Source organism: Barbus barbus, assembly GCF_936440315.1.
Source record: "Barbus barbus genome assembly, chromosome: 1".
NCBI classification, from domain to species: Eukaryota; Metazoa; Chordata; class Actinopteri; order Cypriniformes; family Cyprinidae; genus Barbus; species Barbus barbus.
In genome coordinates, this window is record NC_136729.1 from 4,418,779 (window position 1) to 4,446,239 (window position 27,461).

A 27,461-nucleotide genomic window follows, 5' to 3' on the forward strand; every position below is an offset into this window, starting at 1 on the left:
ATTGGGCCCAAGCCGGAAGACGCGAGGTTCAGGGCGGGAGCTTCTGCGAGGGAGGGAAACAAAAGCCGTCACAGACACCGCTGCCACCTTTAATAACGCGCGCAGATTCATTTCAGTGCATCTTTTTTTTTTTTTTTTTTTTTAACAAGCACGTGTTTACTTCATAAACATATATTCTAAACAAACACAAAATGGCAGCATAAATAAATAATTACCTCTAACAAAGAAATTAATACTATTAATTTAAATTAATAAAAAAAAAGCAATTACGTCAAACAAATAAATATATTTAAATAAATACATGCGTAAAGAGCAGAAAGGGGCGGAGCTAGAGATCAGCGGCACACGCGCGTCATATATTCACAGCATCAGCGACACATTTGAAAGAAGAGTAACCATCTTTTTAAAACAGATTATTTCCCGTGTTTTCGTTCTTTTTGCGTGTGTCGTTATTGTTCTGTCCGCTGCTCAGTGTGTGTGTGTGTGTGTGTGAGAGTGATATTATGGCGGTGAATCTGGATAAAGAAGCGTTTTACCGCCGCATCAAGCGACTCTACAGCAACTGGAAGGTACGGAGAACTCATAAACCGCATCAAATCATCATAAGAATCATATTCTGACAGAAATGATTCCCGTATGATGTGTTTCTGTGCATCTCTCTCAGGCCTCATCTACATATAGCTGTTATATAAACACAGTTAGGCCACCGCGGGTGTCTGTTTCTGTTCGTAACGGAATCGCTGAAGTTTCGAGCGCTTTGTGTGTGTTTTTACGCCATTAGCGCAGCGGCTAATGTGCTAGCTTGTTAGCATGTGGTGTTTTCACGCCATTTCCGCTCGATTATAATAACTGTTGAAAACGCAGGTGTGAATAAATCCTCAGTCTTTCTGTTTTCTATATGTTTTAGTAAATGTTTCTCAGGTAAACGCTTTGTTTTGATGCAGAAGCTCATTAGCTGTGAGCTAGCTCGTATTCAGACATGCTGCAGGTGGGAAAGAAAATTATAGTTATTTTATTTACGATAGAGAAAAATAGACTAAATCATGTTTCCAAAACAATCTAAGGACATTTTTTCCCCACCAGCACTGTTTCATTGCTAAAGAAGTATTTTATCCTTATGCTTTACTATATATATATATATATATATGTGTGTGTGTGTATGTGTATATATATATATATATATATATATGTGTGTATGTATGTATGTATATATGTGTATATATATATATATATGTGTATGTGTGTGTGTGTGTGTGTATATATATATGTATATGTGTGTGTGTGTGTATATATATGTATGTTGCAGAGTGTAATAATATAAGCATAATCAAAAGTTTTTTAACTTGAATCATTTTGTTATATTAGTTTCTTTTAGATTTTGTTTTAATAATTTTTTTCTATATTTTATATTTATTTTTATATTTTCTTATTATTAGTCCATTATTTTAAATAATTAAGTATTGCTGCATTTATTTTAGAATATATTAAAGTGTAAATGGTAATAACTACAAAATTATACAATTATGTAATTATAATATTATATAATTGTTTTATGTTATAAAGTATGCAGTTGTTTTGTTGTGCTTACCAAAAACTAGCAATTATGGTACAGTTGCAAATCTAATAGTTTACTACTTTAAAAACCTGCTTTGAAAAAGTTTTTAAATGGGTATACATGATACAATGAGTTTCTCATAACTCTTTAAGATATAATTGTGCACCTAACCCTGTTTTTACGTGGCAGAAAGGTGAAGATGAGTTCGGGAAGGTGGATGCCATCGTGGTTTCTGTTGGAGTCGATGAGGAGATCGTCTACGCAAAATCTACAGCCCTTCAGGTGCAATAAAACCCTGTTTATGAAAATACTAATACCATCAGAGATCATTGCATGTTCATGTTCTCTGTCTGCAGACGTGGCTGTTTGGTTACGAGCTCACAGACACTATCATGGTGTTTTGTGAGACCAAGATCATTTTTCTGGCCAGTAAGAAGAAAGTGGAGTTCCTGAAGCAGGTCGCCGTCACGAAGGGCAACGAGAACGCAAACGGGATTCCTCCGATCACGCTGCTCGTCCGGGAAAAGGTATCGCACGCTCTGCAATCCTCTGAACCACTTTAAAGTAGTGATGGGAGAAACTAACCTTGTTGAAGCTTCCAATCAATTGAACCAATTTCTTCACAAAACGAAGTGCTCGAAACACCGTCTTGTTGTAGATGCAACAAGAACTCATGCCAAAACATGCACAAAAGCAACTTTTACAAACCCAATGCAAATGCTTTCTTGAAATTGTAATATTAAATGCAATTAAAATGATAAAATGCCATTAAATGTGAAGTGTCTGTAGCCTGTTTGTGACTGTGGAACACGCACATGGATATGAAATATATCTGAGAGCTGAATAAATAATCTTTCCATTGATGTATGGTTTGTTATTATAGGACAATATTTAGCTGAGATACAACTATTTGAAAATCTGGAATCTGAGGGAGCAAAAAAATCTAAATATTGAGAAAATCACCTTTAAAGTTGTTCAAATGAAGTTCTTAGCAATGCATATTACTAATCAAAAATGAAGTTTTGATATATTTACAGTAGGAAATTTACAAAATATCTTCATGGAACATGATCTTAATATCCTAATGATTTTTGGCATAAAAGAAAAATGTATAATTTTGACCCACACAATGTATTGTTGGCTATTGCTACAAATATACCTGTGCTACTCATGACTGCTTTTGTGCTGCAGGGTCACGTGTGTTCATTTACAGGGCTTGTTTTGTTTGTTTATGGAAAGCTCGTCTAAACAGGCCATTAAGTGACTATTAACTACTATTCATCCTTATGATTATGTAAATGGCTAAATCTTGCATTAATGACGGGTTCATATACAGTGGTGTGAAAAAGTGTTGGCCAAAAACAAACAACAAAAGTCTTACCTTACTCCCTTTCTAACCAAAAACAGGAGAAAACATGTATTTTAAACAAAAGGCATCCACCTCCCTACTGCTCCAAAAATGACAATAAAAGCTTGGGCTTAAATCTTAAGTTGAATTACATTCACCCTTACAAGCACTTTTTCACACAGAGCCATGTGGGTTTGGATTTTATTTTCCCTTCATAAAAAAAAAACCATTTAAAAACTGCATGTTGTGTTTATCTTTGATTAGTATTTAAATTTGTTTGATCTGAAACATTAAAGTGTGACAAACATGCAAAAAAAATAAAAAATCAGGAAGGGGGCCAACACTTTTTCACACCACTGTAGATCGCCCCCCCAACGGCAAACCATTGAAATTGCGAAACGTTTCGAAACGGTTATGACCTAACAAAGCCTAGTTTCTAAACAAATGATTAACAAAGGTTTCGAAGCTTCACGAAGCAGTGTTTCAAAAGCAGCCGTCACTACTTTAAAGCGGTAATAGGTTTTTAATGTTTGTGTGACAGAACGAGAGCAACAAGGTGAACTTCGAGAAGATGATCGAAGCCATCCGAGGAAGTAAAGATAGCAAGACGGTCGGCGTATTCATGAAGGACAAATTCCCCGGAGAATACATGAAGAGTTGGAGCGACATGATCACGGCCGAGGGCCTGGAGAAGGTCTGTTTGACTGACTTTCACATTCAGACCGCACTGAACCAGTGGCTTGCGGTGAGATGATCTGAACGTGTGTGTCTGTGTCGGTCTGTCAGGTGGACATCAGCACGGTGGTGGCGTATACGATGGCGGTGAAGGAGGACGGAGAGCTGGCACTCATGAAGAAGGCGGCTGCCATCACCAGCGACGTCTTCACCAAGTTCTTCAAGGAGCGAGTGATGGAGATCGTGGACGCTGACGAGGTTCGTTCACTCACTGCCCCCTTTATTGTTCATATAGCGCTATCTGTTCATCTGGCAGAGTCATAGAAGACAGGAAGAAATTAGGATTTTGGCTTTAAGGAGCCAGAGAGGTTAGGAATCATTAAGAAAAAAAAAGATATTTGTTCACTGTAATTTATTTCTGTGATCTGCAGCTGTATTTTCAGCATCATTACTGACGTGTCACATGATCTTCAGAAATCATTCTAATATACTGATTTACTGCTCAAGAAACATTTCTGATTATTATCAATGTTGAAAACAGTTGTGCTGCACAATATTTTTGTGGAAACTGATACATTTTATTTTTCAGGATTCACACATGAATAGAAAGTTCAAAACAACAATATTTTTTGTAGAATAGAAATCCTTAGTAACATTGTAAATGTCTTTACTGTTGTTTTTGATAAATTTAATGCATTCTTGACCAATAAATATATTAACTTCTTTATTAAATCATTAAAAAAAAATTACCAAATGGTAAATCACATGTTTTTATTATCATTTTAATTGGTCTTACGTTTGTGATTGAATTTCAGAGGGTGATAATTAATAATAAAAAAAAGTTAGTAAATATTTTAGTGTCATTGAGATATTAATAAAAACTACAATAGTATTTTGAATTGTTGTTTGTCTTCATTTTAATTTTAGTTTATCATTTAGTAATTTAGTTGTCTTGCCACTATTTATTGATTGTTTTAATATCTATATACAGGTACATCTAAAATGTGAATATTGTGAAAAACAGCATTTTTTTTTTTTGTGACTTATTTCAAAAAGTGAAACTTTCATATTTTACATTCATAACATGTATAGTAAGACATTAAGTTTTTTTTTTTATTATTTTGATGATTAGAGCTTACAGCTCATGAAAGTCAAAATCAGTTTCTCAAAATATTAGAATATTTACATTTGAGTTTAAATAAACGACCATCTCTACAGTATAAATTCTGGGTATCTCATGTTCTTTGAAACCACAATAATGGACAAGACAGCTGACTTGGCAACGATCCAGAAGACGAACATTGACGTCCTCCACAAAGAGGGTAAGTCACAGAGGGTCATTACTGAAAGATGTGGCTGTTTACAGAGTGCTGTATCAAAGCATATTAAATGCAAAGTTGACTGGAAGGAAGAATTTGGGTAGGAAAAGGTGCACAAGCAACAGGGATGACCGCAAGATTGAGAATACTGTGATGCAAAGCTGATTCAAACACTTGGGAGAGCTTCACAAGGAGTGAACTGAAGCTGGAGTCAGTGCATCAAGAGTCACCACGCTCAGACGTCTTCAGGAAAAGGGCTACAAAGCCACTTCTGAACCAGAGACATCGTCAGAAGCATCTTACCTGGGCTGTGGAGAAAAAGAACTGGACTGTTGCTCAGTGCTCCAAAGTCCTCTTTTCAGATGAAAGTAAATTTTGCATTTCATTTGGAAATCAAGGTCCCAGAGTCTGGAGGAAGAGTGGAGAGGCACAGAATCCATGTTGCTTGAAGTCCAGTGTGAAGTTTCCACAGTCAGTGATGATTTGGGCTGCCATGACGTCTGCTGGTGTTGGTTCACTGTGTTTTCTGAAGTCCACAGTCAACGCAGCCATCTACCAGGAAATCTTAGAGCACTTCATGCTTCCTTCTGCTGACAAGCTTTATGGAGATGCAGATTTCATTTTCCAGCAGGACTTTAGCACCTGCCCACACTGCCAAAACCACTTCCAAGTGGTTTACTGAGCATGATATTACTGTGCTTGATTGGCCAGCCAACATGCCTGACCTGACCCCATATGGAATCTATGGTATATTTTCAAGAGAAAGATGAGCAACAGTGGATCCAACAATCCAGACGAGCTGAAGGCTCAATAGTGCCTCAGCAGAGCCACAGGCTGATCGCTTCCATGCCACTCATCACTGATGCTGGAGTTTGTGCTAAAGGAGCCCAGACCAAGTATTGAGCGAAGAAATCAACATACTTTAAAGAACTTGAACTTTTGTTTTGCAAATCCTTTTTTTTGATTGATTTTAGGAAATATTCTAATATTTTGAGATACTGATTTTTGACTTTCATGAGCTGTAAGCTCTAATCATCAAAATTAAAACAAAAAACCCTTTAAAATGTTTTACTTTACATGTAATGAATCTAAAATCTAACTTTTGAATTAAGTTACAAAAAAATTAAGTTTTTCACGATATTCAAATTGAGATGTACCTGTAGTTTTTATTCGTTTTTACTTCAGTTTTAGTTTTTTAGACCTCAATTTAAAATAAAGGAGAAAAATTGTCTTTGTAGCTAGATAAAATGTGATAAGGGTTTTTATACATTTCAGTTTAAAAGTTTTTTTATTTCAAGTAAGAGTTCGTTTTATGGTTTAGTTAATGCTAATCATCTTGGGAAGTACTTGATGTTCAATGTAAGAAGAAAAAAAAAAAGCTGTTGTAGCACAATATCAGTCGACCTCATTCATAGATTTCAATACAGGTCCTTCTCAAAAAATTAGCATATTGTGATAAAGTTCATTATTTTCTGTAATGTACTGATAAACATTAGACTTTCATATATTTTAGATTCATTACAACACAACTGAAGTAGTTCAAGCCTTTTATTGTTTTAATATTGATGATTTTGGCATACAGCTCATGAAAACCCAAAATTCCTATCTCAAAAAATTAGCATATCATGAAAAGGTTCTCTAAACGAGCTATTAACCTAATCATCTGAATCAACTAATTAACTCTAAACACCTGCAAAAGATTCCTGAGGCTTTTAAAAACTCCCAGCCTGGTTCATTACTCAAAACCCCAATCATGGGTAAGACTGCCGACCTGACTGCTGTCCAGAAGGCCATCATTGACACCCTCAAGCAAGAGGGTAAGACACAGAAAGAAATTTCTGAACGAATAGGCTGTTCCCAGAGTGCTGTATCAAGGCACCTCAGTGGGAAGTCTGTGGGAAGGAAAAGTGTGGCAGAAAACGCAGCACAACGAGAAGAGGTGACCGGACCCTGAGGAAGATTGTGGAGAAGGACCGATTCCAGACCTTGGGGGACCTGCGGAAGCAGTGGACTGAGTCTGGAGTAGAAACATCCAGAGCCACCGTGTACAGGCGTGTGCAGGAAATGGGCTACAGGTGCCGCATTCCCCAGGTCAAGCCACTTTTGAACCAGAAACAGCGGCAGAAGCGCCTGACCTGGGCTACAGAGAAGCAGCACTGGACTGTTGCTCAGTGGTCCAAAGTACTTTTTTCGGATGAAAGCAAATTTTGCATGTCATTCGGAAATCAAGGTGCCAGAGTCTGGAGGAAGACTGGGGAGAGGGAAATGCCAAAATGCCTGAAGTCCAGTGTCAAGTACCCACAGTCAGTGATGCTGGTGTTGGTCCACTGTGTTTTATCAAGGGCAGGGTCAATGCAGCTAGCTATCAGGAGATTTTGGAGCACTTCATGCTTCCATCTGCTGAAAAGCTTTATGGAGATGAAGATTTCATTTTTCAGCACGACCTGGCACCTGCTCACAGTGCCAAAACCACTGGTAAATGGTTTACTGACCATGGTATTACTGTGCTCAATTGGCCTGCCAACTCTCCTGACCTGAACCCCATAGAGAATCTGTGGGATATTGTGAAGAGAAAGTTGAGAGACGCAAGACCCAACACTCTGGATGAGCTTAAGGCCGCTATCGAAGCATCCTGGGCCTCCATAACACCTCAGCAGTGCCACAGGCTGATTGCCTCCATGCCACGCCGCATTGAAGCAGTCATTTCTGCAAAAGGATTCCCGACCAAGTATTGAGTGCATAACTGAACATAATTATTTGAAGGTTGACTTTTTTTTGTATTAAAAACACTTTTCTTTTATTGGTCGGATGAAATATGCTAATTTTTTGAGATAGGAATTTTGGGTTTTCATGAGCTGTATGCCAAAATCATCAATATTAAAACAATAAAAGGCTTGAACTACTTCAGTTGTGTTGTAATGAATCTAAAATATATGAAAGTCTAATGTTTATCAGTACATTACAGAAAATAATGAACTTTATCACAATATGCTAATTTTTTGAAACATGTCTGAAGTATTTTAAACTTGCAATTTCCCTGTTTTGCAGTTGAATGTCTGAAATGCATGATTTATTTCATATTCCTGTTGTTATTTATAGCAATGGAGATCCAGAAGTATTATCTTGCTCATTTTTTTTTCTTGCTGTGGTCTGTCTGTTCATCAGAAAGTCAAGCACAGTCGTCTGGCCGAGTCGGTGGAGAAGGCCATCGAGGACCGGAAGTTTCTGGGTGGCGTGGACCCGTCGACCGTGGAGATGTGCTACCCTCCCATAATTCAGAGCGGCGGCAACTACAGCCTGAAGTTCAGCGTGGTCAGGTGAGAGCGCAGCACGCACCAGCTTATTCTTCTGACGCAGACGCTCGACGCTAAACCCCTGCGACTCTCTCCCCAGCGATAAGAACCACATGCACTTCGGCGCGATCACCTGCGCCATGGGCATCCGCTACAAGTCCTACTGCTCCAACCTGGTGCGCACGCTCATGGTGGACCCACCGCAGGAAATGCAGGACAACTACAACTTCCTGCTGCAGGTGGAGGAGGAGCTTCTGAAGGAGATGAAGCACGGTGAGCCGGTGGAGCGAGAGTGTGTATTTGTATTTGAGTCTGTATTTGTGTGTGTGTGTGTGTTTGTTTGTATTTGTGTGTATTTTTGTTTGTTTAACTGTGTCTGTGTATATGTGAGTATTTGTGAGTTTGTTTGTCTATTTTAATGTGTGTTTGTATTTGAGTAAGTGTGTGTGTTGAGGAATGGTTTAATAATTAGTGTGTGTGTGTGTGTTGTAAAGGAGTGAAGCTGTGTGACATCTATAATGCCGTCCTGGAGTTCGTCAAGAAAGAGAAACCAGATCTGGTCAGCAAACTGACAAAAAACCTCGGGTTTGTGTCTGAAACGCTTCGTTCTCCAGATCATCGATATGAAGTGTGTATAATGAGCTGTGTGTGACGTTTGTGTGTGTGCGCTGCAGGTTTGCTATGGGCATTGAGTTCAGAGAAGGATCGCTCGTACTGAACTCCAAAAATCAGTTCAAACTCAAGAGAGGTGAGCGCGAATATAAATCTGGGCCTGTTGTACAGTGTATATAGCATTATTGCATTAAGATGCTAGCAAAATATTGTTCCTGTTTAAACTGTTCACCTTAAAATGAAGGTTCATGATACTGTTTGAAAAGCGTATTGTGTGTAAAGTTTGAATTGTGTGCATCTACAATAGGTCTGCACATTTTTGAGGAGAAAAGTAATTGCAAATGTTGTTTTTATTATCATTGTTTTAAATGTATATACAGGTACATCTAAAAAAAATTGAATATCGTGAAAAACTGAATTTTCTTTTTTTTTCTTAACTTATTTCAAAAAGTTAAACTTTCATATATATTTTAGGGAAAGGGAAGTGGTGTGTGGCCAAGTATGGTGACCAGGGCCTGAAATTAACACCCGACCACGCGCCAAATGCGGGTGAATTTTACAATTGGCGGGTAAAACTGTCAATCTACCTGCCACATTGGCGGGTAGCCAATGAGAATTGAGTGATTCATTAGTTGTTGTTTTTTTGCGTCTTTTTTTTTTTTTTTTCTTAAGTCTGCCATTTCGTTAGATTTTAGTTCAAAATGTGGCGGCACATTACTGGGGTAAAGAGGCCAGCTGAAACGAACAATGGATGAGTCAAAGAAAAGTAAAAGATTACGTTTTAATACAAAGTGGACAATTGGCGACAACGGCAAGGTTCGTGAGTGGCTGATTTATGACCGCAGTACAGATGAAATGTACTGCAGTGACTGCTGTATGGCTCAGAGAAAGCGAAATCCTTTTGTAATCGGGACTAAAAACTTAAAATTAGAAGCAATTAAGGACCACGAGTCATCAAAAAGCCACCTACACACAATAAGTTGCAAAATAGCAAAGACTGCGCTTCCGGAGGAGAACGCTGCGGTCAAGGCACTGACGTCCATGAAAGCAGCGCAGTTTGAGAAGATGCGACTTCTGTTTCGGAACGATCACGCGATCGGCAAGAAGATGAGGCCCTTCTCTGACTACGTTTGTGTGTCACAGATGTGTGTGCGTGTGTATGTTGGGAGTTCGGAACTAGTGAGAAAATGTCCGGTACCCGGTAACTTTAATATTCATTTAGTTCTGCTTAACGGTTCCTGAAGGCTGTAATTAACAGTTGCCAGGAACTGACTAAATCAGCCATCAACACAGCCGTGTTTGATTTGTTTACATACGAGCTGCGGTAACTTAGGTCTAACTTATATCTGTGTGTGTGTACCTGTTTTTTTTATCCCGGTGTGACTATGACATATGTATGTGACAAAGCAAATCAATGAATAAAAAGATTAAAAAATATATAGTCTAAGAGTTATTATTACTTATAATGATTTCGTTAATAACTTGACAGCACTTAAATGTGTATTCTTACAAGTTAAAGAATAATGTTTGTGTGATTTCTATTTTTCACCTTTATGACGCAAAAAAACAAAACAAAAAAACTGGCAGGTAAAAAGTTACTGTGGCAGGTGGATTTTTAAATCCACCTGCCACAGTGGCTGGTGGTCAAAAAAGTTAACTTCAGGCCCTGATGGTGACCCATACTCAGAATTTGTGCTTTGCATTTAACCCATCCAAGTGTACACACAGTAGTGAACATGCACCCGGAGCAGATTTAGATTCATTACATGTAAAGCAAGACATTTTTAGTTTTAATTTTGATGATTAGAGCTTACAGCTCATGAAAGTCAAAATCAGTATCTCAAAATATTAGAATATTTCCTAAGATCAATCAAAAGAAAGGATTTGCAAAACAGAAAAGTTCAAGTTCTTTAAAGTATGTTGATTTCTTCGCTCAATACTTGGTCTGGGCTCCTTTAGCACAAACTCCAGCATCAGTGATGAGTGGCATGGAAGCGATCAGCCTGTGGCTCTGCTGAGGCACTATTGAGCCTTCAGCTCGTCTGGATTGTTGGATCCACTGTTGCTCATCTTTCTCTTGAAAATATCTCATCTCCATAAAGCTTGTCAGCAGAAGGAAGCATAAAGTGCTCCAATCTCCTGGTAGACGGCTGAATTGACTCTGGACTTGATAAAACACAAATGGACCAACACCAGCAGATGTCATGGCACCAAAATCATCACTGACTGTGGAAACTTCACACTGGACTTCAAGCAACATGGATTCTGTGTCTCTCCACTCTTCCTCCAGACTCCAGACATTGATTTCCAAATGAAATGCAAAATTTACTTTCATCTGAAAAGAGGACTTTGGACCACTGAGCAACAGTCCAGTTCTTTTTCTCCACAGCCCAGGTAAGACTCTTCTGATGTTGTCTCTGGTTCAGAAGTGGCTTGGTAGCTCCTTTCCTGAAGACGTCTGAGCGTGGAGACTCTTGATGCACTGACTCCAGCTTCAGTCCACTCCTTGTGAAGCTCTCCCAAGTGTTTGAATCAGCTTTGCTTGACAGTATTCTCAAGCTTGCGGTCATCCCTGTTGCTTGTGCACCTTTTCCTACCTAAATTCATCCTTCCAGTCAACTTTGCATTTATGCTTTGATACAGCACTCTGTAAACGGCCACATCTTTCAGTAATGACCCTCTGTCACTTACCCTCTTTGTGGAGGGCGTCAATGTTCGTCTTCTGAATCATTGCCAAGTCAGCAGTCTTCCCCATTATTGTGGTTTCAAAGAACAAGAGATACCCCGAATTTATAATGTAGAGATGGTCATTAATTGAAACTCAAATATATATATTGTAATATATTGAGATACAGATTTTTGACTTTCATGAGCTGTAAGCTCTAATCAAAATGAAAACAAAGTTTTGAAATGTCTTGCATGTTATGAATGTAAAAAATATATGAAAGTTTCACTTTTTGAAATAAGTTACAAGTTTTTCACGATATTCCAATTTTTTTTTAGATGTACCTGTAATATAAACTCTGTGCAGTGGTTCACTCTGAAAAATGCAACACTTCTAATTCAGTCGCAGCTCCTTTGATAATTGCGTGGATGTGTTTGTGCAGGGATGGTGTTCAGCATCAGTCTGGGATTGGCTGACATGATCAACCAAGAGGCGAAGAAAGACGAGCAGAAAAAATATGCTCTCTTCATCGGAGACTCCATACAGATCAATGAGGTGCGTCACACTCTTTAGTGCTTCATGAGCTGGAAACTCTCTATGAAACGCTTTTCAGTAATCCTCTACTCGTGTTTGTGATCGCAGGAGGATCAGGCAACTGTCCTCACACCCGTCAAAAAGAAGATCAAAAACGTTGGCATTTTCCTCAAGGTAACAACAGTCTGTCTCAAGCGTGTTCACTTCAGTTTGAGTGAACTCACTGATCAAAATCACTCTATAAATGTACAATAAACACAAAACCCATTGAATGTGGTTATTAGCTGTTTCTTTCCATATATTTGTTTAATGAATTTTGGGATATTGGCTTTAAAAAAAAAAAAAAGATGTTTAATGTGCATAAAACATATTTGCTCAATTAAAGCAGACATTTTTTTCCCCTCAATATTTAGTTGTTGATTATAATTTTAAAGCCATATAAAGTATAATAATAATAAAAAATTAAATTGTATAGACATTTAAAAAAAATTAAATGTTACTTGAAATAGAGTGAACTGAAAATTTAAACAAATAAAAATTAAAAATAGTAGACCTATTTTAAAAAAATATATATATTTTTTTATTTGAAATAACGGAAACTGAAAAAAATTAAACTTTTTCAGCTATATGCCAAATAAAATAAATACAAATAAAAAAAGATTGAGTGATTTTGTTCTCTTGTACACATGCAACATAAACAGTGCTTTTATTTGCTAATGTTTGTTTAATAAACCATTTTAACTTTCGCAACTTTGGATACAAATATCTAGTGTTATAAATATAGAATTTATCAAGATTTTTATTGAAGATGGAAGAAGCTTGCCTGGTAAACCTGTTTTTTTTTTTTTCTGTGTGTTTCTAGAACGATGATGAAGAGGATGATGAGGAGGAGGATGATAACGCCGAGGAGCTGCTGGGGAAAGGAGCTCGCAGCGCCGCCCTGCTGGCCGACAGAACCAGGGTATGTGCCTCCTCCCTGTTCTTTAATCCTCAAAACTCAACCGATTCATACCTGCGTTCTCATTCGCTCTCATCTGATTGGTCAGAATGAGATGACGGCTGAGGAGAAGAGGCGGGCCCATCAGAAAGAACTGGCCAATCAGGTGAACGAGGAGGCCAAGCGGCGTCTGACAGAGCAGAAGGGAGGACAGCAGATACAGAAGTACGAGGATGAACACGTTTGTCACATTAAGCTCATTTATGACCCTGGAGCACAAAAGCAGTCATAAGTAGCACAGGTATATTTGTAGCAATAGCCAACAATACATTGTGTGGGTCAAAATTATACATTTGTCTTTTATGACAAAAATCATTAGGATATTAAAATCATGTTCCATGAAGATATTTTGTAAATTTCCTTCCAGAAATATCAACACTTAATTTTTGATTAGTAATATGCTTTGCTAAGAACTTCACCCTCAGATTCCAGATTTTCAAATAGTTGTATCTCAGACAAATATTGTCCTATCATAACAAACCATACATCAATGGAAAGCTTATTTATTCAGCTCTCAGATGATGTACACATCTCAATTTTGAAAAATCAACCCTTATGACTGGTTTTGTGCTGTAGTTTGACATAAACACACTTCTCTTCTCATGTTTCCCCCTCAGAGCCAGAAAGTCGAACGTGTCGTATAAGAACGTTTCCCAGATGCCTCGTGAGAAGGACATCAGAGACATGAAGATCTACATCGATAAGAAATATGAGACTGTTGTCATGCCTGTGTTTGGCATCGCCACGCCATTTCACATCGCCACCATCAAGGTAAACGCACCGCGCCGATCTGACGCTGAACACGGCTCGATGTTTGCTTCGTCTGAGTCTCTCACATGTGTTTGCAGAACATCAGTATGTCTGTGGAAGGAGATTACACGTATCTGAGGATAAACTTCTTTGTGCCGGGCAGCTCGCTGGGACGCCATGATGGAAACATCTTCCCCAACCCCGAGGCCACGTTTGTCAAAGAGATGTAAGGCTTTGTGATCTCCAGGGCTGCGTCTCTCAAAAGCATCGTAAGCCTGAGTTAATCATAGCTCCACTGATAATGGTTCTACAATCAACATAGGCTTACGATGCTTTTTGGGAAATGCAGCCCAGATCTGTTACTGGGCTTGGAGAACAACGTTTTTTGATTAGTGTAACACAAACTACAAAATCAATCCTGTGGTTGGTTAATGTGTCAGCAAACATCTGTTAGCATATCGGCTAGACTAATGCCTAAAGCATATTTGACCGTATTTTCAATGTAAGTTTTGGGATATTGTATTGTTCCATTGAATGAGAATGGAGTAAAACGCCAAGAGGTGCATAAAATCTTGAGATTAAAAAAATGATCTTAAAATTAAAAACGGGTACTTTTTTAATTCAATAATTATTTGGTTATCAGTTCTTAAACCAATTTAAAAAACATTGTATTTCAGCTGCATACCAAGTAAAGTTTTTCTAGTTTAACAAATATAATTAAAACAGAAATAAACATTAATGAAGAATATGAAGACAAATGTAAAAATATGTAGACCCAAATAAATAGTGATTTCTCATTTTTAATCAATACTTGTATGTATTCTTAATTTTTTTTTTTATATTGCTCCAGGTGTGTTCACTACTGTGTGTGTGTGTGTGCACTTGGATGGTTCAAATTGTAGAAATGTAATTGTTAATAAAAATTTAAGATAAACTGCCTTATGTGCAATACTCGCTCGTCAATTTAAAGGATTTTTACCACTTCAATCATTTTTGATTAATTAAATTGGTATTAAATAACATTTATTTTTGGTTTCAGTTTTTGGCTAAGTGCATCCTGAATTTTTGGTTTCAGCCCAGAATTTCACTTTTGGTGCATCACTAATTTTAACTCGTTGGACACTTTACTACTTGTTAGATTCTTATAGTGTTGTCACGGTACCAAAATTTCAGTATTCGGTACAGATACCAGTGAAAATCCACAGTTCTTGGTACCAAAGCAAAACACAAAAACACGCTAATTAGAAAACATACTATTTTTATTAAAGTCAAACAAAAATAAAATGTACAAAAATCAATGCCATTCTTTATATTTATTTAAAATTGTGTTTCAAGTTTTTTTCGCAAGTAATAAAGTATGAAAAACAGTATAAGTTTCACCCAAATTTAATTTCTTTTCATTTATGGAATTTAAACACTTTATTTTGTTAAAATTAAAATATGGAAGAAATATTGTGTGATTTTATTTCTTTAAAAATAAAGATTTATTAATTTTTCAACAGTAGTAATAGTACCACATACATTCTACTAAAGAATAGTAATATATATTTCTGGCACAATGTCTTTAACTTTTATTTTGACGGGTTGCCTTGAATACCTTTACATTTCTGTGTGTGTAGCTATATGATGCGACACTGGTTTTACTCGAATGAAACTATGTAAAATGCTTGTGAAGTGACTCTCAGAGCAGTGCTGGAGATGATGTTTATGTATTCATGTCCTCATTGAGATGGCAGATGCTGAAATCACTGCGAGAGTCAGGTGCGCTTCAGTGTATATAGTAAAAAAAAAACGCGCGTCTGCTTCATTCATTCATACAGAGACACGCAGAACATGCGGGATTCATATTTGAATCGACTTTTGTGGCTTAGTATTCACAGATACTAGTCCATGTCGCGATTTGATTTAAGTGTAATGACCTGCTTTTGATTAATTCATCCAAACTTTGATGAATTCCGTGGCATTCCGTGCTAAACTGTAAATTCTGTTTTATAACTGGCTTCCGAGATTCCGTCTGCGTTTTCTGCATCGCGGAAATCATAGGGCCGTACACGCGTCAAGAACCAGGTTGACCGGGTACTCGGTACCACCGGTACTTGAGAGAACCTGGTACCGTGACGTTTACATTTTTTTTAGTACCGACTTGGTACTGAAGCACCGGGTCTTTTGACAACACTAGATTCTAATGAAAAGATTTGTAATGAAGTGAGACCAAATTTAGTTTTAGATTGACAAAATTAATATTTAAATCATTCTTATCGTATTTGTTGTATATAGTTATTTGCTTTTTCAATTTTTTTTTTTTACTTATATCTCTTCATTAATATAACTCTGGTAGCTAAATGAATGAAAGTGCTTGTATTTCACCCAAGATTACTGTCATTTTCAACCTCTTTTCGCAAACCCGTATGACTACTTTTATTTTTTTCCCCTGGCGGAGCACAAAAAAAGATATTTAGCAGAATGTGCACGCTGCTTTTTTCCCACACACTCATAGTGAATGTCACCCATTTGCTTTTTTTGCTCTGTTATTTTGCTACACCTTTGTTGTAACTTGCCAGAAAGTAAATTTTTGGTTGAACAGTCCTTTTAAGCATGCTTAGATGTTTTATGCGCTAACACCGCCCTCTCTCTTTCAGTACGTACCGCGCGTCGAACCTGAAGTCGCCCGGCGATCACTCCGTTCCCTCCACCAACCTGCAGAACGCCTTCCGCATAATCAAGGAGGTGCAGAAGCGCTATAAGACCCGCGAGGCGGAGGAGAAGGAGAAGGAGGGCATCGTTAAACAGGACTCGCTCGTCATCAACCTCAACCGCAGCAACCCCAAACTCAAAGACCTTTACATCCGGCCCAACATCGCACAGAAGAGGATGCAGGGCTCGCTGGAGGCACACACCAATGGTGAGAGAGCGTCTCCGCTTTAGTAGGCCTTTAATGTGGGTTTAAATGACCAATCTTGAAGAGCGAGTGAAATGATGCTCATGTGCGATGCAGACTAATGCTACTGAATTATAAGGACACTATGGATCATATGCGCAGGATATAATCCATCAATTCCAATTGTTTCCTAAGAACATGGCATCAATCTCTATCAAATAAAAACCATTAACCCTAATAATTAATTCAAAATCTGATTTCACATTCCGGGTCTGTTGGTACCCGAACAATTATTATTTTAGAAAACCATCTTATTAATGTTATTACTGCATTTACCTTTTTTTTTTTTTTTTTTTTTTTTTTTTTTTGCAAATTCATTTTTTTTCAATATTGCTGAGAACTTTTATTTGAATATATCATTCAGTGCAATTCGTACAAACACACAATCTGAGAATTACCAGTATTAACCCCATTTAAATGAATGGATTTGAATTAAATTCCTTAATTTATTACTCATAATTGCTCAAGAACAGTCCAAATTTATAAAACCTATATATTTCTAATAAAACACAAACACGCATATTACTGAGAAGTCTTCATACAAAACAGATAAATTTTACTTGCATAAACTGATTTTGCTTTCTGATTTAACAAAAAAAATTATAATTCAAATTTTTATGCTGCAATGTTTGTCAATAGGCATCATATGCATGTTCTTCTGCAGAATTCAGTCCCAAAAGTTTGTGTGAGATGAGAAAAGGCTAAATGTTTGACAAGTTTTTGACTCCAATGTGACTTCATAATTTTACAAAAAGTATTTGACATCTAATGGTGTTCCATAGATACCTGGGTCAAAATGGGTCTCCTAAATCATAATTGTAAAAAAAAACGGGGGGGGAAAGTGTATTTTGAGTGTCTTAAAGCATTTGCAAAGTTTGGTTCCCTTACTCAAAACTAATAATTAGAAATTGCATATCTTTTCCAGGTCAAAACTGACCTGAACGTGTGTTAATCACAAACGACCGGCTCTATTCGTGTCTCTCCAGGTTTCCGTTTCACATCAGTACGCGGCGATAAAGTCGACATCCTCTACAACAACATAAAGCACGCCGTATTCCAGCCCTGCGATGGCGAGATGATCATCGTGCTGCACTTCCATCTGAAGGTGTGCGACAAACTAACCACATCTGTCCTGTGTCTCGCGCTACACGGACTGACTGTAATGCTCTTCTCTGTCTGTCGCAGAACGCCATCATGTTCGGTAAGAAGCGTCACACAGACGTTCAGTTCTACACGGAGGTGGGCGAGATCACCACAGACCTGGGAAAACACCAGCACATGCACGACCGCGACGACCTCTACGCCGAGCAGATGGAGCGAGAGATGCGACACAAACTCAAATCCGCCTTCAAGAACTTCATCGAGAAGGTAGAGTCGCTCACCAAGGAGGAGCTGGAGTTTGAGGTTCCTTTCAGAGATCTCGGGTGAGTCAGACTTTACGCATTTGTCAAATTTGTGTACGAATGTTTCACAAATCACAATTCATCAAGAACTTCTATGGTACAATTTATTCTAAACTTACAAAAAAAGCAGAAACAACTGAAACCCACACATAAAAATCACGCTGTGCTTTGCCTTAAAGAGGAACACAAGTGTTGCAAGAACACAATTTCTTGGTTACGCAAAAGTTTTGCGAGCGAACACCATGTTAGTTGGTAAAAACAAAAGTTCACGCAAGAGAACGCAAATTTTCTTGGATGAAACGAGGCTTTTCAGAAAGCACAAGTTTCGCAAGTGAACGTTTACCATAGGAACGCAAAACTTCTGTAAGTGAACAAAATGTTTCTTGTGAGAACACAATGATATTTTTGACCCCTAATGGTACTCCATTCATAAACGGGTCAAAATGACCCGAACCAGAAAAATGCAAAAAAAATTATTCGTATAGTTTTCTTTAAAATAATTGTAATGTATTTTAAGGGTGTATTATTATTATTATTATTATTAGTATTATTATTATTTATTTTTTTATTTTTTTTTCTACGTTTTGTTCCCTTTTTTTTGTCAGAATTGAAGTTGCATAAAATTTAGCAAAGTTTCTCACCTGTCTTGTAAATCAATGCAGAGTTTGAGAACACAAGGTTTGTAAGTGCTAGGGGTGCTCCGATCAGGATTTTTGCAGCCGATCACAGAACGCAGTATCTGCCAATCCGATCACCGATAACGATCTTTTTAAAGCCATCTTTTTATCATGTAGAATTATTTATAGTGATACTCCAATCAGTATTTTTAGAAATTTATTCAGTGCCTGAATTTCATTTCTGAAAATGAGGGGAATTCCCCTCTTAGGTGACTCAAGTGAGAGAGGATTTTTTTAATTTGAGGGGTGGTGGGGGGCATTTTTTAGACATTTTTCAAAAATATACATTTCACCTAAATGTTTGATCATCCAGTGCGTTTTTGTTTTTACAATTGTGCAACCATTATTTTGGTTTCAAATCCAAACATTGTTGCTGAAAGTGCTTTTTCATTGCGATTCATTTTTCTTTTACAGCAATACAATCTTTATAGACATGTTTAAATGCAATAAATATAAGAAACACATTATTCAATGGGTTTTACTTTTGCATTTAGGCTACTTCTAGATTTATGTAATAAGTTGCTCAAGCAAGTGGCAAAACATTTAAACTACTTTTCTAATGTTATCACTAGGGCTGAACCAGAATATTCGATTATTCGAATATTCGTTGGGTGGGTTGGCATTCGATCTTCAATTTTGAGATTCGAATATCCTTTTTTTTTTTTTTTACACCTGGCATCCCCCGCGAAACGGTTCTCAACTTGTCCGCCTGGCTGAACATCTGCACCAGCCAATGAAAGACGTTCGTGCTGACCTATAGCATATATGAGCCCGCTTATATTATGAGCGCGCTTGCTGCACATCTACATTTGAAATAATGAACTTAAGCGCGCAAAAGACGCGACATGTGAACGGACCCTCTGCTATCACAAAACCGAATGCGATGTATGCGTTTTCTTTCTGTCAACTGTCCCGAGATGCGAGCGAAAGTCTTGGGTCAGCGTGCTGTAGCTCTTGTAGTGCAGACGAGATGCGCCGATATGAAGCCGCTTTGAGACCACAACGAGAGTGAAAGAGAGAAGACGCGGTCCAGCTGAATCACTCACGCTGTTTTCAAATGACTGATTTAATCTGATATTTTGTGTGGATTTATTTATTCATCTAACCTACATGCTATATTTAATAAATGTTTGCAAGATTTTCCCTCATTATAAACTCGAAAGCTGCGGGAATGAGTAAAACTATGCGATATGCCTACACACAAATTCAGGACCTGATTAAATATAATTCTATTATACAGAGATTAAAAATATATATGTAAAATAAAATTCCATGACTTTTACTAAACTTTTCCAGGTCTAGAAATGGCTGTTCGCTTCCGGCTCGCTCTGTTAGTTTATTAAAAGATTATTAATTATGAACGTGTCGCATGTCCATATTGCACCAAAATGCAACACTGCACTCCCTTGCGTCCGCAGCAACACACCTGCCGCGTGTGAAGTCATTGGATGAACGTTTCTCGACACAATAAAAATGCAAACAGGCAGACAGACGCACAGAGATTCCTGCCTTTATTAGAGAGAAGAATATGTTCAGCCCCTCCCTCCGAAGCTTCGAATATTCGGTGTTGATTCCTATGGAAGCTTCGAAGCTCAAAAAATGGTATTCGGACCAGCCCTAGTTATCACAAACATTCTATTGACTAATGACTGGCAGAAACCGTCAGCTCTACTGAATTTACTTTTGCAATTAAAACTTTATTACAAGCAATCCTGCGGTTCATAAAGAACTTTGCTTTCCATACCTCCATGAGTGCCATCTATTATTGCCTTGTTTATCTAAGTGCTCTTTTCCCTTAAACCTAGCCAAAAAGCCACGTGATGACTCTGAAACACAGTAGACTTTAAATATATGCATTTATAGTGTAATTACTACATTTTTGTGTCAATCCAAGTTCATATTTACCGCAACCAATGCGCTGTCACTTTAATTCAGTGCGTGCAACACAGCAAAGATAGACTCAGTGGGGAAACGATCTCTGCACTGCTGCACCGCTCTGATCCGTTAGTGTGATGAGCGTGGAAAAATATGCACCGTACGCACTGCAAAGGGAGTAATGTGAACCTGCCATTATGTGTGCGCTGCGAGTGCATATGAGCGCACAGTCTCCAGGAGAGCGCGCGAGCACTGAATGGTTAAACACTGGCAAGAAATACTAATTACTAACCTCAGGTATGCGGTCGCTTATTTTATTTACTTTTAAATACATTAATATTGGGGCAAGATTAGGAAAGTCATGTTGTGAATTAGCAAAAACGTTTTTGAGAAGTTCTGAAAATGAGTGATCTATGTAGCCTAACTATTAGTGAATGAGACCCAGTGGCTGTTCCCCAAAGCTCATCTGGTTTAAGCACTCTGTAAGAAGTTGATTAATCATCATGTGATTTCAATCGCGTGTTTTTGCGTTTCAGGTTCCAAGGCGCCCCCTACAGGAGCACCTGCCTCCTGCAGCCCACGTCTAGCTCCCTCTGTAATGTCACGGAGTGGGTGAGTGTCTCGCCAAATGAAAACTATACCGTGCCACAAACGCCCATCCTAATTGGGGTTGGGAATCGTTTGAATTTTTATTAATTCCCATTCCGGTTCTGCTTATCGATTCCCAGTTTCAATTCCAATGTGGTTAAAAAAAATGAAGTGATACATTTATATATCAAACACATGTGACCCTGGAGCACAAAAGCAGTCTTAAGTAGCACATGTATATTTAGCCAACAATACATTGTGTGGGTCAAAATTATCTTTTTCTTTTATGCCAAAATCATCAGGATCATGTTCCATGAAGATTTGTAAAATTTCTAGTGTAAATATCAAAACTTAATTTGATAAGTGATATGCATTGCTAAGGGCTTCAACTTTAAAGGTGATTTTCTCTTTATTTTATTTTACTGTTTGCACCCTCATATTCCAGATATGATCACAGCTAAAAATCGTCCTATCCTAACAATCCATACATCAATGGAAGGCTGATTTATTCAACTTTTCATGATGTATTAATTTCACAAAATTGGCCCTTATGACTTGTTTTGTAGTCCAGGGTCACATTTATTTAAAAAAAATCAGCAGGCTACTTAAAATCTGGATTTGATTAAGAGCTGTGTGTGTGCAAAATAGAGCTGCACAATTCTGGATAAATTTAGACTTTTTTTTTTTTTTTTTTTTTATAGATGGAGGTTGTAGTTCTCAATTATGAAGAAAAAAAAAATTAGACAACTAAACACAATCTCATGGAATTTATAAATGGATTGATTCAATGACTCACTCAAGATTTACTTGATTCATTCAATGATGTTTTTGAGTGATTCAAAGACAAAAACATTTTTAATAGCCCCTTTTCGCCACCTAAAAAAAAGATTTCTGCAAATTTTAACTTTACAACTAGTATCCGATTCTGGAATTGGAATTGATTTGATTCTCAACCCTAGTCCTAATGAGCCATTTCTCTCTCAAAGCCTCCGTTCGTGGTGACGCTCGACGAGGTGGAGTTGGTTCATTTTGAGCGAGTCCAGTTTCACCTGAAGAACTTCGACGTGGTCATCGTTTATAAAGACTACAACAAGAAAGTCACCATGATCAACGCCGTGCCCGTCAACTCTCTGGACCCCATCAAAGAGTGGCTAAAGTAAGCTAGCGTGCCGGCCGTGCCGCTCTCGTCTGAGACTTTTACAGTGCGAGTGACTGTTGTGTCTTTGTGTGCAGCTCATGTGATATCAAATACACAGAGGGCGTCCAGTCTCTGAACTGGACCAAGATCATGAAGACCATTGTGGATGATCCCGAGGGCTTTTTCGAGCAGGGCGGCTGGTCCTTCCTCGATCCGGAGAGTGAGGTAAGACGTCTCCCTGTGATCAACCTCACCTGGGTGCCTTGTGGTGTGTTAGTGGTGATATGCGTCTGAAAGGGAAACTCCTACAAATGCATATTCGATAAGGTCAGGCAGAAAAATAACTATTTCCACGCCTTTTCAGCACTAATTCCTCACTGCGCATCTTTAATAAATCCTGACAGCACTATTTTAACGCCAAAAGACAGTGCTTGTATCACGGTTTTAGAGTCATGGTTTCGGTACGGTTCGGTATGTTTTGGGAAAAGCTATACTGTCAAATAAAAATAAAGAAAATAAGAATAATCTAACTACAAGCAACAGCACAAATAAACTGATTTTCAGGGGGTTTTTAGGTAGGTCTATAGCATTAGTTTTTAGGTAAAGAGATTGAATAAAGTAATCATGTAAAACAGCATTGCATATTTGACTGTTTAAATTAAAAATGATTCTTTATTAAAGTTAAAAAAACAATTCAATCGAGAGTGGTGAGTGATTTGTGGGGAAGTCGTGGCCTAATGGTTAGAGAGTCGGACTCGTAATCGAAAGGTTGTGGGTTCGAGCCCCCGGCCGGCAGGAATTGTAGGTGGGGGGAGTGAATGTCCAGCGCTCTCTCCACCCTCAATACCACGACTGAGGTGCCCTTGAGCAAGACACCGAACCCCCAACTGCTCCCCGGGCGCTGCAGCATGAATGGCTGCCCACTGCTCCGGGTGTGTGTGTGTGTGCATTTGTTCACTACTCACTGCTGTGTGTGTGCACTTGGATGGGTTAAACGCAGAGCACCAATTTCGAGTATGGGTCACCATACTTGACAATACGTCACGACTTTATTTTCTTTGTTGCTGTTTGATTAATATTAAGAGTGCTGTCACTTTAAGAGAATGCACTGATACTGTGCGCTCAGCTGGCTATGACTGCTATAGGATACTTAGGCTATTTTGACACCATTTTTGTGTGAATTTGTCCATTCAAACACAATACTTCAGAGAGAGTTTAATATTTGCACGGTTCTGTTGAGTGCATGCACAAATCTTCTCACTGCGTGCGAGCTCGTGTCCTCTTAAATATTTAAACTGGCAAAGCTTACACGAGTTTAGTTTAAACACAGATATGAATGTGTGCTGTTCCGGTCTCACCTGTGCGCACGCGCTATCAGCACCTGGGTGATGACGGGATTAATGCTCATTCCAGAATACGGCACTCTCATTGAACAAGAGTGAATGGTTTGTCCAATTTTGTGAGGTTTTTTTTCCATTGCTGTTGTTGTAATGTACTGGGAAGCCAGAATGCGCGTGGAGAACATATATATATATATATATATATATATATATATATAAGCAAGCAACTTGGCAATTAGCTGACTTTTTTTTGAATAAGTTTTACAAGTCATTTGTTTTTTCAATGAACACTTTTTTTTTTTATTGTTTTTGTTAACTACAATAACTATAATAATAACAGACAAACCATTATTTTATTGTTTATAAATCTGTAATTATTACATTATATTTAAATAAAATGTATTGAACTTATTTGAAAATTACTACAACTATTATAATAATCTTATTGATGATAATAGTAGTGAATAATATGATGATTATTTCTTAGTGTTATTTGATTTTTAGATAAATATATTTAGTTAATTTGAAGTAGAAATTAAATTTCATTTAAACTAACAAACATGATCTTGTGGTTGTTTGGTTTTAGCTAGCTATAATAACCCTGCAGACCTAGATTCTGAAAGCAGATTTCAGTTTAATCTGCAATTATTAAATATTCACCTGAGCACTGAATTATTCGGACGCTAATGTCATGTTTCTGTATCTCAGGGAAGCGGTGCGGATGACGATTCAGGGTCTGAGATGGAGGACGAGACGTTTAACCCCTCGGCTGATGAGGAGGAGGAGGAAGAGGAGGACAGCGATGAAGATTACTCATCAGAGACAGAGGACTCAGGTAACACTGGTGCTCGGATATATTACTCAGATGCTCATTATGTTTGAAATTTTAAAGTTATTTAACTTAATTTTTGTTGTATTTGTTATCGTTATTAGATTTTTATGCACTTTGTGTATTTTGTGACGTGATAATTGTTGATTTGCTTCCCTTTTTGAACTCTCCTTTATTGCGCTCGTAATCCAAAACGCTGATGAGTTTGTTTAGCTGTGTGTGAATTTGACATCTGTAGAGGGTTGTTGATATCTGATTATTGATCACAGATTACAGCGCATCTATGGGCAGCGAGGAGGAGAGCGGCAAAGACTGGGACGAACTGGAGGAGGAAGCCAGGAAAGGTGAGATGCGCACAAAAAATTAAAAAACTCCCCAAAAAATGATCTGACGAGCTGCAATTTCCCTCCAAAACAATGTCACTTCCTGGAGGTTTTGGTGTATTAAGGCAAGACACCACAGGTGAATAGATCACCATATTTTCGTTGCTGATTAATCGCAGTACAATAAGACAATTTTGTATTGCACATTTTCTGAAATGTTGTGTTTAAGCAATTTAGGCATCATAAATGCACTAATTTGCATGCATTTCCAGCACAATAATCTGAAATGAAGCCAGGTTCATAATTCTTGATTTTTGTCGTCATATTAGAGTTAATAGGAGGGGATTTTGGATTTCTAGTTTTATCACTCCGTAAATCAGAAAATACGGTCAACAGACAGAATTGTTTTCACTGTGTTTTTGGGAATAAAATGTTATCACATGAATACAGATACAGCAACAAACCCTTCAGTAAAAGCTGTCAGAATATCGATGGGAATAAAACTAAGTTTGGCGTCTGAAAATGCATTTGTTTCTCCACTTCAACAGCACTCAAAGAAAACAGCATTTAAAGATATGGATTGTAACTGGAATCTATAGATGCCTAAATATAGTGTAATAATTCAAATTATATATAATTTTGGTGTCTGTAAGTGCTGCTGAAGTGGAGAAACTCATTTTGAGAGAAACTGCTTCAAAGATATGAACTGTAATTGAAATCTACACACAAAGTGTATTAAAAACAACTTGTGTGTTTTGAATGTTTTTGTTTTCACATGTACTACACAATGCAGAGATTGATCTGTGTGTGTAACGGCCTTTTATTTTCTTCCATCAGCTGATCGCGAGAGTCAATATGAGGATGTAGAGGAGACCTCAAACAGGAAGAGGAAAGGCCGTTCGTCGGCTCCACCTCCCCGCAGCAAGAAGAGACGACATTAGATAACACGCAGTTACACACACACACACACTGCCAAATCAGTCTCCCACAGTCCTCTCTGACTGCCCCCCCCACACACACACACACACACTGTTTGGTGTAAATAGCGTCGTCAGCGCTGATGTCTACTGTAGAATAGTGGTTTTCATATGAGCGGATGGATGGACCCTTCACTCATCTGCATTTCCTTTGGATTTTCCTCTGTTGGGTTGAAAGGCATCTCTCAGGTGTGTGTGTGTGCGAGCGCTTTTCTGAAGCAGTATCTGTGACGTAGTGTTGGTGTTTCATGAGCGTTACGTGGCATTCTTCCAGCTCATCTCTCTCTCTCTCACACACCGTTCCTGTTCGTTTCTGAATAGACGTGTGGTGTTTGACAGCGATACGCTTTTATGTTAGTACATGATGATTCACTTTGTGCTTTTGTTTGTTTTTTTCTAATGCGAGGGGGTATAAACACACACTTTTTTGCATTTAGTACTTTTTAAATTAATTTTTTTTTGCTCATTCTGGATTGGTAGTCTTGTATTGTTCAATCAAATTGTTTTTCTTTGTTTTTTTTTTTTAATAAAAGTTAAGTGAAATTTAAAGAAAGTTGTTTCTTATTTTTGGGGTCGGGTTGGCTTCATGTCAGGTGGTTTGTCATATTTAATGTGAAACAAATGATGGTCTTTACTAGGGCTGGGTATTGTGACCAATTCTGCAATTTGATTCTTATTTTTATGGTTTCGATATCGATTAGCTATCAATATTTCATTTAAAATGTTAGTTTTGCAGACATGGGATCCATATTTTGATATAAATGCTGGTAACTGAAACTCTCCTACTTAAGTTTATTACTGAAATACACATCTACATTAATAATAGGGTGCACACAGTTGTTTTTTTTTTAGTGGAGCAATTCGAAAGATGGTGACACCTTCAGGACGAGAGGTGAATCTTCATATCCTCTTACTGCAGCGCGCGCATTAAGAATCGATTCGGAGATTTCCCGAATCTATCGTTGCGTTAAACTGAAGATCGATTAAAATCGGAGAATCGATATTTTTTTTACCCAGCCCTAGTCTTTACATTTGACTGGATGTCGGTGGAAATCCGTGACATTTGCTGGTCATCTGTAATGAGGAGTCGCACTTATTTTTAGTCCTGTATAAATTCATCTTTCAATTCTATTTGACTTATTAAATTGAAGAAAAATCTGTCATTTACTCTCCATCTTGTTCCAAACCTGTTGGACTGTCGTTTTAGTATCATGTAGTTATATACACACACACACACACACACACACAGGTCACTTTATTAGGTACACCTGTTCAATTGCTTGGTAACATAAATTGCTAATCATCCAATCACATGGCAGCAACTCTATGCATTTAGGCATCTAGACGTGGTGAAGATGATTTGAAGTTCAAACCGAGCATCAGAATGGGGAAGAAAGGGGATTTAAGTGACTTTGAACGTGGAATGGTTGTTTGTGCCAGACGGGCTGGTCTGAGTATTTAAAAAAACTGCTGATCTACTGGGATTTTCACACACAACCATCTCTAGGGTTTACAGAAAATGGTCCGAAAAAGAGAAAATATCTAGCGAGCGGCAGTTGTGTGGACGAAAATGCCTTGTTGATGTCAGAGATCAGAGGAGAATGGGCAGACTGGTTAGAGGTGAT

The 27,461-nt window shown here is 37.9% G+C and overlaps 1 protein-coding gene across 1 annotated transcript; it reads left to right on the forward strand.

Moving 5' to 3' along the window:
• On the forward strand, positions 1–26,382 carry LOC306872925 (FACT complex subunit SPT16-like). The gene is made up of 24 exons (XM_079421860.1): positions 1–569; positions 1,745–1,837; positions 1,912–2,082; positions 3,445–3,597; positions 3,690–3,836; positions 8,063–8,214; positions 8,291–8,463; positions 8,685–8,775; positions 8,865–8,938; positions 11,910–12,022; positions 12,110–12,175; positions 12,864–12,962; positions 13,048–13,163; positions 13,616–13,769; positions 13,847–13,974; positions 16,388–16,650; positions 17,673–17,791; positions 17,872–18,110; positions 21,178–21,253; positions 22,216–22,385; positions 22,463–22,592; positions 24,416–24,542; positions 24,806–24,880; positions 25,697–26,382. Exons 1-24 carry the CDS (start codon positions 504–506, stop codon positions 25,798–25,800), a joined length of 3,099 nt encoding a protein of 1,032 aa, XP_079277986.1. The 5' UTR covers positions 1–503; the 3' UTR covers positions 25,801–26,382.
• The last annotated feature ends 1,079 nt before the right edge of the window (positions 26,383–27,461 follow it).

Bases quoted from the DNA above. Each gene is read 5' to 3' on its own strand.
- LOC306872925 (XM_079421860.1), top strand. From the start codon at position 504: ATGGCGGTGAATCTGGATAAAGAAGCGTTTTACCGCCGCATCAAGCGA. The intron at 8,464-8,684 runs GTGAGCCGGTGG...TGTGTTGTAAAG, and splicing joins TCTGAAGGAGATGAAGCACG to GAGTGAAGCTGTGTGACATC. The intron at 18,111-21,177 runs GTGAGTCAGACT...TTTGCGTTTCAG, and splicing joins GTTCCTTTCAGAGATCTCGG to GTTCCAAGGCGCCCCCTACA.